The sequence below is a fragment of the Jaculus jaculus genome, chromosome 8, assembly GCF_020740685.1.
Source record: "Jaculus jaculus isolate mJacJac1 chromosome 8, mJacJac1.mat.Y.cur, whole genome shotgun sequence".
In the NCBI taxonomy this organism is placed as follows: Eukaryota; Metazoa; Chordata; class Mammalia; order Rodentia; family Dipodidae; genus Jaculus; species Jaculus jaculus.
This window is the reverse complement of record NC_059109.1, coordinates 41,579,303-41,597,988: the sequence shown is the minus strand read 5'-3', so window position 1 is coordinate 41,597,988 and position 18,686 is coordinate 41,579,303. Positions and strand designations below refer to the sequence as shown.

Below are 18,686 nucleotides of genomic sequence, written 5' to 3'. Positions count from 1 at the left end.
ACCTTTAATCACTGAGTTAACTTTCCAGGCCATATTACTTCTTTTTAAAATTATACTGGAGGGGCTAGAAAGATGGCTTAGCGGCTAAGCACTTGCCTGTGAAGCCTAAGGACCTTGGTTCCAGGCTTTATTCCCCAGGACCCAGGTAAGCCAGCTGCGCAATGGGGCGCATGCGTTTGGAGTTTGTTTGCAGTGGGTGGAGGAGGCCCTGGCATGTTCATTCTCTATCTATCTGCTTTTTCTGTCTGTTGCTCTCAAATAAGTAAATAAAAATAAAATAAAATGTTCTATCCAGAGCACTAGAGAAGGGGAAAAAAAGGCATCAAAGCATGTAAACTGGTGTCTTACTTTCAGATGACAAGATTATTCATATTGTATGTGGAGTTTTCCTAGTATCATATATTAAAGACTATTTCCTCCAACTGTGTGGTCTTGGCATCATCAAAAATCAATGGAGGGTCTAGAGAGATGGCTTAGCAGTTAAGGTGTTTGCCTGCAAAGCCTAATGACTCAAGTTTGATTCCCTAGTCCCCATGTAAAACTGGATATTCGAAGTGGTGCATGCTTCTGGAGTTCTCTCTGCTTGCAAATTAATAGCCATCTCTAAGCCATGAGGGCTGGCTGTGGTGTTGCACACCTTTAATCCCAGCATTCAGGAGGCAGAGGTAGGAGGATCTCCATGAGTTCAAGGCCAACCTGAGACTACATAGTCAATTCCAGGTCAGTCTGGGCTAGAGTGAAACCCTACCTCAAAACAAACAAACAAACAAACAAATAGACTAAAAAAAGCCATGAGCCACGTGTGTGGCACACACCTTTAATCACTGTACTTGGGAAGCTAAGAGGACCACCATGAGTTCAAACTCAGCCTGGGTTGCAAAGTGAGTTCCAGGTTAGTGAGGGTGAGAGAGTCATTGCTTAAAAAGAAAAAAAGAAAAAAAGAAAAAGAACTAAGGAGATGGCTCAGTGATTAAAGGTGCTTGCTTGCAAATATGCATCTGTAGTTCATCTGCAGTGACTGAAGGCCCTGTTGTGCCCATTCTCTCTCAAATAAATAAATTTTTTTTTAAAAGCCAGGTATGGTGGTGCATGCCTTCAATCCCAGCACTCAAGAGGCTGAGGTAGGAGGATCCCCATAAGCCCTCTGGGGCTACAGTGTAAGTATGAGTCTGGACTATAACGAGGCCTTACTATAAAAAAAAAATGGGGAAAAATATTTTGCGGGGCGGACAGTTTCGAGATAGAGTCTCACGCTAGTTCAGGCTGACCTGGAATTCACTATGTTGTCTCAGGGTAGCCTTGAACTTGGTGTTTCATGCTTATGATTTTGTGGGCAGAGGTAAAAGGCCTTGATTCAATACCCAGCACAGGGGGAAAATAAGAAAACTAGACACACAAGATGTTTAGAAACAGGATATATTTACAACCTGAAGTCTCCAAACTCTAGCTAAAGGGAGGAGGTAGTAAATATAAGTAGATCCCTTTAGAGCCTAACCTCACTCTTCCCAAAACCCTGAGTACCAGCTAATGGTATCAGTCCCTGCCCTATGGCCCATCCCTGTTCACAACCCAAGAAGCAATCCCCCCAACTGGCCACATCTCTCAGTCTTCTTGCCAGTCATCCTGTGCCCAGGCAGGCATGGGTGAAACATATTCAAAGTCTGGCCCTTTATAGCGAAGGGCATGCAGGAACATCACAAGGTCCTGGGGCAAGGGATCCTGTCGCAGCAGCCGGCACTCTGCACAGAGTGGGTCTGTCTCTGGATTCAGGACATCTGCTTCAGCTGCCTTCTCTGCTGTGTCCAGATGCTGAGGGACTGCCTCAACTACTCCATCCATCTTCTGCGCAGCTGTAGCCAACTCTTCCAGGCTACCCTTGGCCAACTCTGAGGTGGGAGATGTAGAGTCCGTGAGTCCTGGGGACAGGTCACCCTCACATAAATCTAACACATTCAGGCTTTGTTTGGCCTGGTGCTCTGCAACCAGGTCCCGGAGCAGTTCCTCATCTGTCTTGGGAACATTACCACCCTGGCCTCTGGAGGGACCCCAGGCAGCTGAATTGTAGATGGGGTCGTTGAGAATGGGGTGGCCCAGGAATTGTAGGTGGACTCGGATTTGATGGGTACGGCCTGTGAGTGGCCGGCACCGTACCACACTGGAGTGGCCATTGTAGCTGAGCCTCTGGAACACAGTCTCACAGGGCTTGCCCCGGGGATCTACACGGCACACTCCTATCTTGTAAGATACCACTAAGATGGGTTCCTTGCAGGTCACTTCCTTGTCAGGGAACTCCCCTGCAACTCGGCACACATATTCCTTCTCCAGCTGCACAGGATAAAGGGATACAGTCAGTTCAAAACATAAACTCACCATGCCCAAACCCGCTACAGTGGAAAGAATGCACCCATGCACCAATGACAGAGAGGCTATTCAAACACCAGTGCCAGTATTTGTCAGTTTCATGAGCCTCCGTACGTACTTCACCAAGCTCTTTAAATCTCTGTAACTCATGTAGAACATATGAAGTTAGCTAAACATTTACGTCTCAGGACTGCTGTCGGCATTCAGTAACTCAGGCTGGCATGCATTAAGTACTACTACTATGTGTCTGGACACGGTGGCACACACCTTTAATCTCAGCATGGGAGGCAGAGGTAGGAGGATCACCCGAGTTCAAGGCCACCCTCAGACTACATAGTGAATCCCATGTCAGCCTGGGCCAGAGCAAGACCCTACCTTAAAAAATCAAAAAATAAATAAATAAAATAAAATAAATAATAAATAAATAAATAAATCTCATCAGGCACTGGAGAGATGGCTTAGTGGTTAAGCACTTGCCTGTGAAACCTATGGACCCTGGTTCAAGGATCAATTCCCCAATGCCCAGGTAAGCCAAGGTGGCACATGCATCTGGAGTTTGTTTGCAAAGGCTGGAGGCTCTGAAATACCCATTCTCCCTCTCTCTGTCACTCTCAAATAAATTTTAAAAACTTAAAAATTTAATCAGCCTATCAGTATTCTTCAACTTCAAAACAGTACCTTACAAAAAGAGGCAGTGTAGATCATCTCTATAGACCTTCTGATCACTGTCTTCCAGACACAAAGTGGCTTGCACATGACCTCACAGAGGCTGATGCTGTAAGACCCACACAATAGGAGGTGGTAAAATGATGACATCAAAATGTACCAGGGCCAGGCATAGTGGGACCTTTAACCCAGCATTCAGGAGGCACAAGTAGGATTGCAGTGAGTTCAAGGCCACCTTGAGACTACAGAGTGAATTCCAGGTCAGCCTGGGCTAAAGCAAGACTTTACCTTGAAAAAACAAAACAAAACAAAAAACAAAAAAAAAAAACAGACTAGTTGGAAAGAAGGGGTTCAGTGGAGTGGGAAGAAGGAACAATGATCATGGCATATTGTGTATATTTATGGAGGCTGTCAATAAAAAATTCTTCTGTTTGTTTTTTTGAGGTAGGATCTCCCTTAACTCAGGAAAGTTTTTTTAAAATAATTTTTATTTATTTACAAGCAGAGAGAGAGGAGAGAGACTAACAGAATGGGTACATCAGGGATTCTAGCCACTGCAAACAAACTCCAGATGCATGTGCCACTTTGTGCATTTGACTGTACACGGATAATGGGGAATCAAATCCAGGTCGTTAGATTTTACAGGCAGGTACCTTAACCACTAAGCAATCCTTCCAGCCCAATTATTATTATGTTTTATTTATTTATTATTATTTTTGTTGTTGTTTTTCGAGGTAGGGTCTCACTCTAGTACATGCTGACCTGAAATTCACTATGGAGACTCAGGGTGGCCTCAAACTCACGGTGATCCTCCTACCTCTGCCTCCTGAGTGCTGGGATTAAAGCCCTGTGCCACCAAACCTGGCCCAATTAGTATTTTTTTAAGATCTTCTGAGAGCTGGAGATGGTTCAGCAATTAGGTGCTTGTCTATAAAGCCCAAGGACCTGAGTTTGATTTCCCAGTACTCACATAAAGCTAAATGCACATGGTGGCATTTGAGTTTGGAGTTTGCAGTGGCAAGAGGCCCTGGTGCACCCATTCTCTATCTGCCTCTTTTTCTCTCACAAATAATATATTTATTTTTAATATTTTTATTTTATTTACTTGTGAGAGAAAGCAAGAAAGAGGCAGATAGAAAATGGGTGCATCAGGGCCTCTAGCCATTGCAAACAAACTCGAGATGCATGTGCCACCTTGTGCATCTGGCTTACATGGATGCTAAAGAATCAAACCTAGGTCCTCAGGCTTTGCAGGCAAGTGCCTTAACTGCTAAGCCACCTCTCTAGCCCAAATGAAATATTTTTTTAAAATTTATTTATTTGAGAGAATGAGGCAGAAGAAAGAGAGAGAAAGAATGGGTGTGCCAGGGTCTTCAGCCACTGCAAACGAACTCCAGATGCATGTTCCACCATGTGCATCTGGCTTACGTGGGTCCTGGGGAATTGAACCGAGGTCTTTTGGCTTTGCAGGCAAGTGCCTTAACCACTAAGCCATCTCTCCAGCCCCAAAGTATTTTTTTAAAAAGACCTTCTGAAATACATAGGATAACCTAGTTTGGCACTTGAGGTGCTGAGCCAGATAAACGCTCAGATCTAGAAGTCTGTAATGTCTTGACACAGAGTACTTGTGAACCCTGAAAGCAGTCTGTGTGGACAAAAGCCTGGCTCACCTGCCGGTCCCGAACCTGCTCATGAATCTTCTCAGAGAACTCAGCTGTTTTGGCAAACATGAGCACCCCTGAGGTAAGGCGATCAAGCCGATGCAAGGGGTGTAATTCCTTCAGCTGGTGCTCCTTGCCTAGGATGAAGATGACTGTGTTGTGCCGGAAACGGCCACAGGGGTGGACAGGGATGGAGGAAGGCTTGTCTACAACCACCACATCTTTGTCCTCAGCTAGAAGGCGGATGGGCTCTGCTGTGACTGGTGGCTCATGCCTGTGCACAGTGTTCCTCAAGAAATCGTTGTCCTGTGAAAAATATACAAAACCAGTCAGCTTGGGGGACCAGCGGCCTGTATACAGCCAACTTCACACCCAGGTTCTCCTGTTTCTTACTGACATAGAATGGCCAGTCTTCCTTAAGCAGAAAAGACAGTGTGCATAGTATGACCTCATTTTGCCCACACATACACAGCTGACATTGGAAAGCACACAAGTCAGGCATGGTTTCACATGCCTTTGAGCCCAGACTTGGGAGGCCAAGGTAGGAGGATCGCTGGGAGTTTGAAACCAGCCTGGGACTACAATGTAAGATCCAGGTCAGCCTAGAGGGAGACCCTACCTCAAAAAAAAAAAAAGGTACACAAACGTGTTAGTGATAAGATCTTTAGGCCAGGCATGTTGGCACATGGCTTTAGTGCCAGCACTTGGGACGACAGAGTGAATTCCAGGTCAGCCTGGGTTAGAGCGAGACTCTACCTTGAAAAGCAAACAAAAAAATCTTTGGGAGGTCAATTATGGATGTTTTCTGGCTTTATTAATTTGTATATTCTTTTTTTAAATTTTTATTTATTTGCAAGCAGAGAGAGAATGTGTGTGTGTGTGTGTGTGTGTGTGTGTGTGTGCGCGCGCGTGCATGCACATGCGCATGCCAGGGCCTCTGCAAACAAACTCCAGATGCTTGCATGCATCTGGTTTTATGGGCTATTAGGGAATTGACCCAGGCTTCCAGACCCTCCAACAAGTGCCTTTAACCACTGAACCATTTCTTCACACATACACATACACACACACACACCCCGGCCACCGCCCTTTTTGAGATGGAGTCTTACTCCAGCCCAGGCTGACCTGGGACTCACTCTGTATTCCCAGGCCGGCCTTTAACTCATAGCAATCCTACCTCTGCCTTCTGAATGCTCCTACAAAATGCTGGGATTAAAGATGTGCACCACCACATCTGGCGATTCTTTTTTATTTATTTATTTGAGAGAGAGACAAAGAGGCAGAGACAGGAAGAGAGAGAATGGGCATGCCAGGACCTCCAGCCACTGCAAACCAATTCCAGATGCACGTGTACCCTTCTGCATCTGGTTTACGTGGGTCCTGGGAGTTGAACTGAGGACCTTTGGCTTTGCAAGCAAAGGCCTTAACCACTAAGCCATCTCTCCAGCCTGATACTTTTTTTAAAACTTTAAAAAAATTTATTTATTTGTTATCTCAATCACACCTTCCATGGCTCAAGGTCCACTGCAGAAGAAGTGATGGAAAGAATATAAGAACCAAAGGAAGGGTAGGACTCAGTATAATGTACTTCCCCCAGACACAAAATGGACTGGAGATCCATGACCTCACAGTGCCTGACACTACCTACACAAGACTAGGAAGAAAAGATCATAACATCAAAATAAGAGAGGCTGATTGAGAGGGGGAGGACATATGATAGAGAGTGGAGTTTTAAAGGGGAAAGTGGGGAGAGGGAGGAATTACCATGGGATATTGTTTACAATTATGGAAGTGGTCAATAAAAAAAAAATATATATATATAAAATAAAAAAAGAAAAAAATATTTATTTGAAAGAGAGAATGAGTACACAAGGGCCTCCTGTTGCTGCAAACAAACTCCAGACACCAAGTGTCACTTTGAGCATCTGGCTTTACATGAGTACTGGGAATCGAACCCAGTCAGTCAACTTTGCAAGTAAGTGCCTTTAACAATTTCTCCAGCCCTCCCCCTCTAAAAAACTTAATTTTGTATGTGGTGTGCATGTGTGTGGATGCCAGAGGTTGACTTCAGTGTCTCTGTCTATTGCTCTCCATCTTATTTATCGAGACAAAGTTTCTCACGGAACCCAGAGCTCACTGATTTGGCAAGTCTAGCCAGGCAGTGATGGCTCGAGATACCTTGTCTCTGCCTTCCAAGTGCTTGGATTACAGACACACAGCACACATGCGCTCACTCCCGTGAGGGGCAAATGGTTTACTAACTGAGCCATCTCAGCAGCCCCTCCTTTGTATATTCTTTACTATAATGTTGAATGCCTCCACAAATCATCAATTATAACTTTGTATAAACAACATCATCTTGTAAATTCAGAGATCACTTACTTTCTACACCTAAATTTGCTACAGCTATATATAATTGAGCAAATCAGGTACACTTGCCTGGACCTCAGTTTCCTGGTCTAAATGTGCTGTAGTTTTCAAAATTGAGATGGAAGAGGTGATTCCCAAATGCTAAAATTTCTTTGTAAGGAACAACCATGGTGAGTCAGTGTTATGACAGGGGTGTTTGGCAATTCTTACATGTGAGGAAATTTTTAAAGAAGGTATCAGCTAATTGTAATCTCTTGACAAATTTTTAAAAGATTTTATTTATTAATTTATTTGACAGAGAAAGAGGGAGGGAGGGAGAGAGAATGAATGGGCGCACCAGGGCCTCCAGCCACTGCAAATGAACTCCAGACGCATGCGCCGCCCCCCCCCCCCCCCCCGTGCATCTGGCTTACGTGGGTCCTGCGGAATCGATCCTCGGTCCTTTGGCTTTGCAGGCAAGCGCCTTAACCGTTAAGCCATCCCTCCAGCCCTTGACAAACTTTTGCAGGATACAAAATGTACCGCAATATAGTATATCAAAGGAGCACAAGAATTTCAATTTCTCAAAAAAAAAAAAAGAAAAGAAAAGAAAAGTAAAGTAAAGAAAGAAAAAGAAAACGAATTTCCGTTCCTTGGAAACAAAGAAGCCAGCACCTTGCTGCTGGAGGATGCACAACAGGTTGAGTAAAGAACAGAAGCATGTTAAGGCGGTCTACCGAGAACGGAAGCTAAGAGTTCCAAGTGAAAACAAGACCGCTTCTGAATGACCATCACTTTACTGCACCTACTCGCTACCAAGTCTGAAAAATAAAAATACACACACACACACACACACACACACACACACACACACACATATATACACACACATACATACATACATATACATATACATATATACAAGGCCCTGCCTCCTCTGCTCGCCCGATCCGGGCCAGGCCCGCAGGACTCCACCTTGAGCACGATGCTGAGGTCCTGCACTGGCTCCTCGTTGAGATGCAGCCGACCCGCCCGCACGGCGGCTTCGTAGTAGGCCAGCGGGTGGGCTCGGAATTCCGTGCTGAAGACGTGCATCAGGCTGTGGCCCACCCAGCGGCCCTTACAGTAGGTCCGGAAGTCGAAGTAGTAGGGCCGCACCTTGCGCAGGCCGCCCTCGAAGTAGTAGCTGGTCTCGGCAAAGTGCTCATCGCCAAAGCTGACTCCAGTCCGCCGCTTCTTCGGGGGCGGCACCACCCGCTCTCCGGGCGGGCCCCGCCGCTTCTTCCTCCGGCCGGCGGCGGCAGCAGCTGAAGCCGGCGCCCCGTTCCCCGCGGCCGCCTCCAGGCGCCCGGTCAACGGCTCCCCGCTCGCGTCGCCATCAGCGTCTCCGTTTTGCTGGGCCGCAGCCTGCGGCCCGCCCGCCGCCTCGGCTGGGGTGGAGAGCGCCTCGGTCATCGCCTCCTTACAACTGCATCCCCTCGTCCCGGCAATGCTGCGGCGCCACTGCACAACGACCTGCCACCACCGGGGGCCGCGCAGCCACATGACAGCGGGGCCGCCATCCCGGCGGTCGCGATCTGATGGCGTCACCGGCACCAGCCAATCAGCGAGGCCCGGGGCGCGGCGCGGGCTGCCAGCAGCGAACGTTTGAATGAGGAAGTGGCCGATTGAGGGGCTGAGGGTGTCTCTCTCCAAAGTGACCTGACGCCAACGTGCCCCAGTTAGAGATCTGGCGCGGTTTCCTGAAGGGAATCTCGGGGAGTTCTGTGACTGGAAGGAGGTGATCGTATGCCTTCCGTGTGGATAGGCTCTGTTTCCCCAAGTCTGGAGAAACGCTGGGTTAAAACGAGTCGGAAAGTCGTGGTGGAACACGCCTGTAGTCCCAGCACTCGGGAGGATCGCCATAAGTTCGAGGCCACCCTGATACTACATAGTGAATTCCAGGTCAGCCTGGGCTAGAGCAAAACCCTACCTCGGAAAACTAAAAAAAGGAAAAGAAAAAAAAAAAAAAACCAACACCGGAAGAAAACAACAAAAACCAAAAACAGGCAAAAAAAAAAAAAAAAAAAACAACAACAACAACAACCAGAACCACCACCGTGTCATTTTCTTTCTTTCTTCCTTCTTTTCTCTTTCTTTCTAATTTTTAAATTTTTATTTATTTATTTGAGAGAGAGAGAGGATGGGCGAGCCAGGGCTTCTAGCCACTGCATACAAACTCCAGATGCATGCACCACCTTGTGTGTCTGGCTTACATGGGTCCTGGGGAATCGAACCTAAGTTCTTTGGCTTTGCAAACATGTGCCTTAGCCGCTAAGCCATCTCTCCAGCCCCTCCTTCTTCTTCCTTTTTTTTGGGGGGGGGGGAGGATGGGAGGGTGTGTTTTTGTTTTTTAGTTTTGAGGTAGGGTCTCACTCTAGCCCAGGCTGGCCTTAAACACATGGCTATCTTCCTACCTCTTCCTCCCGAGTGTTGGGATTAAAGGTATGTATCACCATGCTGGGCTATTTTTTAAAAATTTTTTTATTTTTATTTATTTATTTGACAGACAAAGAGGGAGGGGGAGACTGAGAGAAGGGGTGCATCAGTGCCTCCAGCCACTGCAAATAAACTCCAGACACGTGTGCCCCCTTGTGCATTGGCTAACTTGGATTCTGGGAAGTAGAACCCGGGTCCTTTGGCTTTGCAGGCAAATGCCTTACTGCTAAGCCATCCCTCCAGCCCTAGGCAATATATATATATATATATTTGAGAGAGGGAAGGAGGGAGAGAGCAGAGAGAGAGAGAGAAAATGGGCGCACCAGGGCCTTCAGCCACTGCAGACAAACTCCAGATGCATGTGCCCCCTTGTCCATCTGGCTTATGGGGGTCCTGGAGAGTTGGACTAGGATCCTTTCAATTTGCAGGCAAACACCTTAACCGCTAAGCCATCTGACTAGTCCCCTGGGCTATTTTTTTTTCTAACATTGTAGTTTTTTTTTTTTGTTTTGTTTTGCTTTAAAAAAAAATATGAAAGAGGGAGAAAGGCCAATAGAGAAATAGAATGGACATGCCAGGGCCTTCAGTTGCTGCAAACAAACTTCAGATGCATGTGCCATCTTGTGTATCTGGCTAACATGGGCTCTGGGGAATTGAACCTAGGTCCTTTGGCATTGCAAGCAAGCACCTTTAACTGCTAAGCCATTTCTTCAGCCCTAAATTGTAGTTTTTGACAGTGCTGAGGATCCATCCCTTGGCCTCAAGTGCTCTGTGATTGAGCTGAGCCCACTGCCACTACTGAAGGATAAATGGGGGCAAGATAGCTTTTTTATATGCAGTCAGCCAGGCCCAAACTAAAAACAAGGAGGCGCTTGCTTCGGCAGCACATATACTAAAATTGGAACGATACAGAGAAGATTAGCATGGCCCCTGCACAAGGATGACATGCAAATTCGTGAAGCTTTCCATATTTAGAAAGAAAGAAAGAAAGAAAGAAAGAAAGAAAGAAAGAAAGAAAGAAAGAAAGAAAGAAAAAACAAGGAGATGCCACACCACCTGCCCTGGCAAAAGTGGAATTTGTGTCTGATTCATTCTCAGCCAAGATGGCTACAAACAATTCCTCAGACCCTACTTCTTTCTTAATCTAACACACTTGAGTGGACTGGCCCCTCCTGAGTCAGACCCTTTGAGTCCATGAACCACTCAAATTCTTTCCTACACACAGCTGAGTCTGACAAAGTCCAATTACATAAAAGGACTTGCCATGTGAGTAATCACTCTTTTGGCTATTTTCCTGGCATCTGAATCTTTTGGTGTCTGCTTTAGTAAGCTTCAAAACAAACAACAATAAAGCCACATGTGGTGGTTTACATCTGCACTCCCAGCACTTGGGACGTGGAGGCAGGATTGTGAGTTCCAGGCCAGATGGGATTACATCGGGAGACCCTGTTACAAAATAAAACAATTATCCAGCACTTAGGAGGCAGAGGTAGGAGGCCAGCCTGAGACTACATAGTGAATTCCAGGTGAGCCTGGGGTAGAACAAGACACTACCTCAAAAAAAGCAAAAGAAATAAATAAAAAAAGGGCTGGAGAGATGCCTTAGTGGTTAAGGCACTTGCCATTGAAACCAAAGGACCCACCCATGTAAGCCAGATGCACAAGATAGCACATGCATCTAGAGTTCTTTTCCAGTGATTGGAGGCCCTGATGTGACCATTCTCTCCCTTCCCCTCTGTCTCTAATAAATAAATAATAAAAATACTTTAAAAATTAAAACAGCAAACCAAAACCCACAAAAGAGAATAGTGGCTATACTACAGTAAAGTAGAATCCAAGACAAGGTTGCTGGCATGACTTCCAGACATGAGGATGTAGTAGAAGAAATTAAAGAAACCAGACCCCCCCCAAAAAAAAAAAAGAAAAAGAAAAAAGAGATACCAGACCCAGATGATACTCTAAAACAGTTTCTTTCTCTTTTTTTTGGTTTTTCGAGGTAGGGTTTCATTCTAGCCCAGGCTGTTCTGGAATTCACTATGGAGTCTCAGGGTGGCCTCGAACTCATGGTGAACCTCCTACCTCTGCCTCCCAAGTGCTGGAATTAAAGGCGTGCGCCACCACGCTTGACTAAAAACACAGTTTCTATTGTACAAGCTTTTACCAGGAAGACTGCATGGCCCTGAGTCTCCTCCCTATCTATGCAGCTGCACCCTGCTTATATGTTATCTGGTTAGTGCAGACACAAACACCCCTGAACAGCTTTCTGTTCTACATTTGCATTTTTTTTTTCCATAACAAGGATGGGTTTTGGTTTTAGCTTTCCAAGCCCAACATCTGGTATAGATATGTTTTTTGTTGTTGTGTTGTTTTGTTTTTTGATTTTTAAAAGTAGGGTCATGCTGTAGCTTAGGCTGGCCTGGAATTTACTATGTAACTTCAGGTTGGCCTCAAACTCACAATGATCTTCCTCCTTCTGCCTGGGATTAAAACATGCACCACCATGCCTGGCTTGTTTTATTTTGTTTTTGAGGCAGGGCCTCACTCTAGCTTAGGCTGACTCACTTTGTAGTCCAGGCTGGCCTGGAACTCAGTGATCCTCCTACTTTAGCCTCTTGAGTGCTGGGATTAAAGGCATGTGTACGAGGCACGGCTGGTTTGGATAGTTTTATGCACACATGAACTATATTCAAAGAACAAAGATGAATTAGTTGTATTCCAATTGCTAATTTACAATTGGAAGTTTGGGAAAATGTACTTTACAGAGAATTGGCTCCTTGTGATTTCTGTCAAAGGCATCATATATCCTGCTATGAAGATAACAGAGAGATGGAATTGAATTTGTTTGGTGAGCATAGAATCAGTGAAAAGACTTCAATCAGTGATGCATCCATGGAGTAACTTGAGGCAGCACTTGTAAAGTTCCCAGCCTCTTTTTGTGACTCAGATACTACCAGGTTCATGTCCCCTTTCCCATAATCATTGCCACAATCTTGCCTATTCTTTGTTTCTACTTGCCTTACTTTCCACTTTCTTCAGTTTTCTTTTTCCTTCCTTTCCTTTTTCTTTTTGAGGCAGAGTCTCTCACTCTGACCCAGGCTGACCTGCAATTCACTATGTAGTCTCAGGCTGGCCTCGAACTCACAATGATCATCCTACCACCGCCTCCCAAATGCTGGGATTAAAGGTGTGCACCACCATGCCCGGTTCCTCAGTTTTCATAGTCATAGAATGCTTAGTTGTAGATGTGAGTACCTGTAGTAACATGGCAGTGGCTTGTTGGTACCACGGCCACACTAATGGGTTTGGAACATCTAGAGGCAATAGGCTCAGCCAAGTTACTTACACTGCTGATTGGCTGTTTTATTATATTTCTTTGGGAGAGAGTAACTGTCTTAGAAGAATTGGGGACAGATAAGGGTTATAACTCGTTGAATATATTGATAGCTTCTGGAGGATGCCAAAGTTATTTTTCAAGGAGCGAGCAAGAGAGAGAGAGCGAGAGAGAGAGAGAGAGAGAGAGAGAGAGAGAATGAGGACACATGAGCATGCCAGAACCTCCTGCCACAGCAAATGAACTCTAGATACATGTGCCATTTTGTGCATGTGGCTTTACATGAGTACTGGTGTGGGGGGGTATATATAGGTACTGGAGAATAGAACCTGAGTGGTCAGGCTTTAAGCAATGCCTTTAAACCACTGAGCCATCTCTCCAATCTTGCCTCCACAGGAATGCACAGCTCTCCTAGATCATCTTTCCAGACAAAATGGGTATACGTAAATTTAGATTTATCTAATCTTAAGAACCGACACACACCTTTAATCCAAGCACTCAGGAGGCAGAGTTAGGAGGATCGCTATGAGTTCGAGGTCACCCTGAGATTACATAGTGAATTCCGGGTCAGCCTGGACTAGAGTGAAACCCTACCTTGAAAAACAAAACAAAACAAAACAAAACAAAAAATGTTGAACAGAGGTCACCATGGTTTATTCCATGGTGTGAAAATGTCTGTGGGAGGAATGGCTAATTGAGAACTTCGTCCAAAGAGAACTCTACCCAGGATCCTCAACCAGTGACTCCAGCTGACTGGTCCATAGGCCATATCTAGTGGTTTCTGCTCTATCTTAAGCACTGATCTGGTGTCCTGCTCCGCTGCTTGCCGCCCTGGCTGCTTGCCATTTCTTTTTTTACTTTTGCTCGCTATATCCCGAATAAAATCACTCGTTCAAAACTGAACGGCTCTCGTTGGTCATCTTTCCTGACAAAACAGTTATGCATAGAGCCTAGGGGCTTTCATAACTACCTGGGTTTTAGAAGGTGTCAAGCATTTTGACGTTGCAACATGACCGCTGTCATCTACGATGTCCTCTCTGGAGAACTACGCATTTGAGTTACAAAAAAAAAAAAAATCGCAAAAAAAAATCTCATAACGTTTTCAGTAAGTTTACGATTCATATCTAACCTGGGCTGGGTGGAGGGCTAGAACCTTCAGGTCCACAAAGAATCAAGCCCATGCGGGGAAGGACAGGGAACTGGGCTCTAGGCAGCTGATTCCACCGTTTCCCGGCAACCGCTAGTCCCGCCCCACGAGCTCAATTCGGCCAATCAGTCCACGGAACGTCGCAGGGCCTATAGTAATTGGAAGATTCCTGACCCCGTCACTCAGACTCCGCTCCTCTCGCTTTCTTCCGGGCCGCCAGAGACGCACCTGAGTCGGCGTTTGCGGTCTGCTGGGCAGGCGATTGCGCTAGGTGAGGAGGGGCTGGGATACCCGGCGTGTTGTGTCCCCTACTGTGGCGTGACCCCGGGACATCACAGAGGGCGTGAAGGACCTGATTCATTCCTCCCAGTCAGTCCTTGAACCTGGCGTGTCTGAGGCCTGGGGTCTGGACACTAGGGTTTCCTGCGCAGTCCTGGACGCGCTGGCGTCAGGAGCTCCCGGGGCCACCAGGCGGGGCAGACTTGGGCTTGGATGTGTTCAGGGTATTTCGGATGGGGTCCCAAAGACGCCGTGACACATCTGCCTCTCGTGCTTTGGGGTGTGGTGGTTTGATTCAGGTGCTCCCACCCCCCTCCAGTAAACTTATGTGTTTTGCATGCTGGGTCCCCAGCTGGTGGCAGTTTAGGAATTGGATCGTCCTATAGGCGGTGTATTTGTTGGGGCCAGGCTTATGGGTGTCATAGCCAGCTTCCCCTTGTCAGTGCTTGGGACACTCCTGCTGCTGTTGTCCACCTGATGTTGGCCAGGAGGTGATGTCCACCCTCTGCCCATGTCATTGTTTTCCCTGCCATCATAGGGCTTCCCCTCGAGCCTGTAAGCCAAAATAAACCCTTTCCTCCCACAAGCTGCTCTTGGTCGGGTGTTTTCTGCTAGCTACGTGAAGCTGACTGCTACAGGGCCCTTGCGCTGGCCGAGCTCAGTCAGCTGGAGTTTTTCAGACTTTCCCAGCTGTCCAGATCTTTAAAGACCTTCTTGAAAGGTGTCACGCTATTCTATAAGCCTAGGTGGGTGTGAAAGTCCCTGTGTCCTGTGCATAACTCTTTTTGTCTTCTCTGCTCGATATATTTCTTTAAAAAGATTTTACTTTTTAAATTTTATTTTATTTTTATATTTATTTTATTTATTTGTCAGAAAGAGGCAGATAGATACAGAGAGAGAAATGGGCATGCCAGGGGCCTCCAGGCACTGCAAATGAACTCCAGATGCATGTGTTACCATGTGCATCTGGCTTACATAGGTCCTGGGGAATCAAACCTGGGTCCTTGGGCTTCACAGACAAGCACCTAGAAACCGCCCCCCCCCAGAAAAAGAGTTAAAGCCAGACGTGGTGGCTCATGCCTTTAATTCCAGCAGAGGTAGGAGAATTGCTGTTGAGTTCGAGGCCACCCTAAGACTACATAGTGAATTCCAGGTCAGCCTGAGCTAGAGTGAGACCCTACCTTGAAAAACAAATAAACAACAACAACAAAAGCCTCTTTCAGTGCTTTCTATAAGTCCTAACTGTCTAGATTTGATAATTACACATGGCATACACTTACCAGATTATCATGCTGCATACCATAGAAATCCCATAATTGGGCTAAAGAGATAGCTCAGCGAGTAAGGCTCTTGCCTGCAAAGCCTAACAACCCAGGTTTGATTCCCCACTATCCACATAAAGCCAGGTGCACAAAATGTTGCATGCATCTGGAGGGCATTTGCAATGGCTAGAGAATGGCATGCCCATTATGTCTCTGTATCTGCCTCTTCCTCTCTCTTAAAAAAAAAAATAAATAAATAAATTAAAACATACTGCAAGGACCATGTACTCATTATGTGTAGCAGGTAGGATATGTATCTCATGTTGCTCTTTTTCTTATTCATACTTTACTTTTTATAACTTTTTACTTTTTTTTGTTTTTTTGAGGTCAGGTCTTACTGTAGCCCATGCTGACCTGGAATTCACTATGTAGTCTCAGGGTGGCCTCGAACTCTCTGCAATCCTTCTACCCCTGCCTCCCGAGTGCTGGGATTAAAGGCATGAGCCACAACACCTGGCCAGCTTAATTTTTTATTAGTACTATTTTTATTTTACTTTTTTTGGTGAGGCATGATCTCAGTTCAGTCTAAGCTGTCCTGGAATTCATTTTGTAGGCCCTGGCTAGCCTTGACCTCACAGTAATTATCCCCCCTCAGTCTCCCCAGTGTTGGGATTAAAGGTGCACCACCTTGTGCATCTGGCTTTACCTGGATACTGGGGAACTGAACCTGGTCCTTAGGCTTTGCAGGCAAGCACCGTAACTGCTAAACCATCTCTCCAGCTCTTTTTTACTATTAGTATTATTATTTTGCTTTTTTGAGGCAGGGTTTCACTCTAGCCCAGGCTGACTTGTAATTCACTCTGTAGTCTCAGGCTGGCCTCACAGCAATCCTCCTACCTTGGCCTCTCCAGGTACTGGGATCAAAGGCATGTGCCACCATGCCTGGCCATTTTCTTTTCTTTTTTAATGTGTTATTTTTATTTTTATTTATTTATTTGAGAGTGAGAAAGAGGCAGAGAGATGGAGAGAGAGAGAGAGAGAGAGAGAGAGAGAGAGAGAGAGAGAGAGAGACAGGGAGGGAGAGAGAGAGGGAATGAATGAGAATTGGCTTGCCAGGGCATCCAGCCAATGCAAACAAACTCTGGACACATTCACCACTGGCTTATGTGGGTCCTGGGGAATTGAACCTGAGTCCTTTGGCTTTACAGGCAAGCACCTTAACCATTAAACCATCTCTCCATCCCTTTTTCATTTCTTTTTATGTCTTTCTTTCTTCCTTCCTTCCTCTTTCTTCCTTCCTTTCTCCCTTCCTTCCTTCCTTTCTTTTCTTTCTTCCTTTCTCCCTTTCTTTTCTTCCTTCCTTTCTTTCCTTTCTTCCTTCCTTTCTCCCTTCCTCCTTTTCTTTCTTTCTTTTCTTCCTTCCTTCCTTCCTTCCTTCCTTTTTCTTCCTTCCTTTCTTCCTCTTTCTTCCTTTCTTCCTTCCTTCCTTTCTTTCTTTTCTTTCTTCCTTCCTTTCTTCCTTCCTTCCTTCCCTCCTTCCTTTCTTCCTTCCTCCTTTTCTTTCTTCCTTCCTTCCTTCCTTCCTTCCTTCCTTCCTTCCTTCCTTCCTTCCTTCCTTCCTTCCTTCCTTCCTGTCTTCTCTTTCTTTCTTTCTCTTTCTTCCTTCCTTCCTCCTTTTCTTTCTTTCTTTCTTTCTTCTTTCTTTCTTTCCTTCTTCTTTCTTTCTTTCTTTCTTTCTTCCTTCCTTCCTTCCTCCTTTTCTTCCTTCCTTCCTTCCTTCCTTCCTTCCTTTCTTTCTCTTTCCTTCCTTCCTTCTTTCCTTCCTCTCTCCCTTCCTTCTTCCCTCTCTTCTTCCCTCCCTCCCTCTTTCTCTCCCTCCCTCCCTCCTTCTCTCCCTCCCTCCCTCTCTTCCCCCCTCTCTCTCTTTCTCTCTCTCTCTCTCTCTTTCTTTCTTTCATAGGGTCTCACTCCAGCCCAGGCTGTCCTGAACTCATTCTGTAGTCCCAGGTTGGCTTTGCATTCATAGGGATCCTCCTACCTCTGCCTCTCCATTGCTGGCATTAGAGGCCTGCACCAGCATTCACTGCTACATTTTAAATTATTGTGTAGGGGGGGAACACAAGGCTGTTATCTTTTTCAAATTTTCATACAAATATCTATTAGATGATAAGGATATCCTCCTACATAGCCCTGTAGGTAAAGAAATACGTGAGTATCATATACTATACTATATCTTTAAAACTGGTTCTTACTCTCTTGGATTGTGTTCCAGCTCAGACTCCAAATGAAAATGTTTGAGAACATTGACTCTACAGCCACAAGATCTGGCCGGGATCTCTGGGCTGAAATCTGTTCCTGCCTGCCAAGCCCTGCCCAAGAAGATGTTGCCAACAATTCCTTCTCGGACTCCTTTGTGGATTCTTACCCTACAGGAGATGGTCACACTGGGGCAGCAGACCTTGCTGTCCAGCCACCTGTAAAACCCTGGGCTCCCTTGCAGGATTCAGAAGTGTATTTAGCATCTCTAGGTGAGTTAGTGTTTTCTGTCTGTCTGTATCTCTCTCTCAACTTGGTGTTTTTTACATGCTTTAAAATTTATTTATTTATTTATTTGGGAGAGAGAATATGGGCTCACCAGGGCTTCCTGCTACAGCAGACAAACTTCAGATACATGCACCCCTTTGTGTATCTGGCTTTATGTGGGAACTGAGGAATCAAACCTGGGCCATCAGACTTGGCAAGCAGATGACTTTAACCGCTGAGCAATCTTTTTTTTTTTTTCGAGGTAGGATTTCACTCTAGTCTAGGCTGACCTGGAATTCACTATGTAGTCTCAGGGTGGCCTTGAACTCACAGCAATCCTCCTACCCCTGCCTCCCAAGTGCTGGGATTGAGGGCTGCACCACCAAGTCTGGCTTCGACTTGGTGGTTTTAAGGAGACAATTCTGATACATAGTTTTTTGTTTTTCCTTGACACATGCATGTGCCAGATGTCAATTTAGTGGTTATTTGTTGGAAAGGATTTCTTCCACTTTTCTTTCTTCTTCTTCTTCTTTTTTTTTTTTTTTTCAAGGTAAGGTCCCACTCTAGCCCAGGCTGACCTGGAATTCACTATGTAGTCTCAGGATGGCCTTGAACTCATGAACTCATGG

The 18,686-nt window shown here is 45.7% G+C and overlaps 2 protein-coding genes and 1 non-coding gene across 4 annotated transcripts in view; 2 read left to right on the top strand and 1 right to left on the bottom strand.

Annotated features, from left to right (window-relative positions):
* Positions 1–1,402: 1,402 nt before the first annotated feature.
* On the bottom strand, positions 1,403–14,354 carry Rpusd2 (RNA pseudouridine synthase domain containing 2). Its single transcript, XM_045156980.1, has 4 exons — positions 14,222–14,354; positions 8,013–8,779; positions 4,698–4,994; positions 1,403–2,325 (listed from the first exon to the last, which is right to left on the bottom strand). Exons 1-4 carry the CDS (start codon positions 14,352–14,354, stop codon positions 1,603–1,605), a joined length of 1,920 nt encoding a protein of 639 aa, XP_045012915.1. The 3' UTR covers positions 1,403–1,602.
* Positions 10,384–10,490, top strand: LOC123463066. The gene has a single exon (XR_006638678.1). It is a non-coding gene; the product is annotated as a U6 spliceosomal RNA (small nuclear RNA).
* Positions 14,154–18,686, top strand: part of Ccdc32 (coiled-coil domain containing 32) — a 17,169-nt gene continuing 12,636 nt past the window's right edge. Inside the window, exons 1-2 of one of the 2 annotated variants that reach the window (XM_045156768.1) lie at positions 14,154–14,264; positions 17,807–18,062. In XM_045156768.1, the coding sequence (XP_045012703.1) occupies positions 17,819–18,062 (244 nt within the window). In that variant the 5' untranslated portion in view covers positions 14,154–14,264; positions 17,807–17,818. The remainder of the gene's footprint in view (positions 14,265–17,806; positions 18,063–18,686) is intronic. The other variant, XM_012949293.2, reaches the window with a different exon arrangement.

What these genes read in the sequence shown, in the direction of transcription:
- Rpusd2 (XM_045156980.1), bottom strand. Translation starts at nt 14,354, where the DNA reads ATGAATCAGGTCCTTCACGCCCTCTGTGATGTCCCGGGGTCACGCCAC. An exon ending in GACCGCAAACGCCGACTCAG is followed by an intron (nt 8,780 to 14,221) that starts GTGCGTCTCTGG and finishes GATTCCCTTCAG; the next exon opens with GAAACCGCGCCAGATCTCTA. An exon ending in ACCTCAGCATCGTGCTCAAG is followed by an intron (nt 4,995 to 8,012) that starts GTGGAGTCCTGC and finishes TATTTTTCACAG; the next exon opens with GACAACGATTTCTTGAGGAA.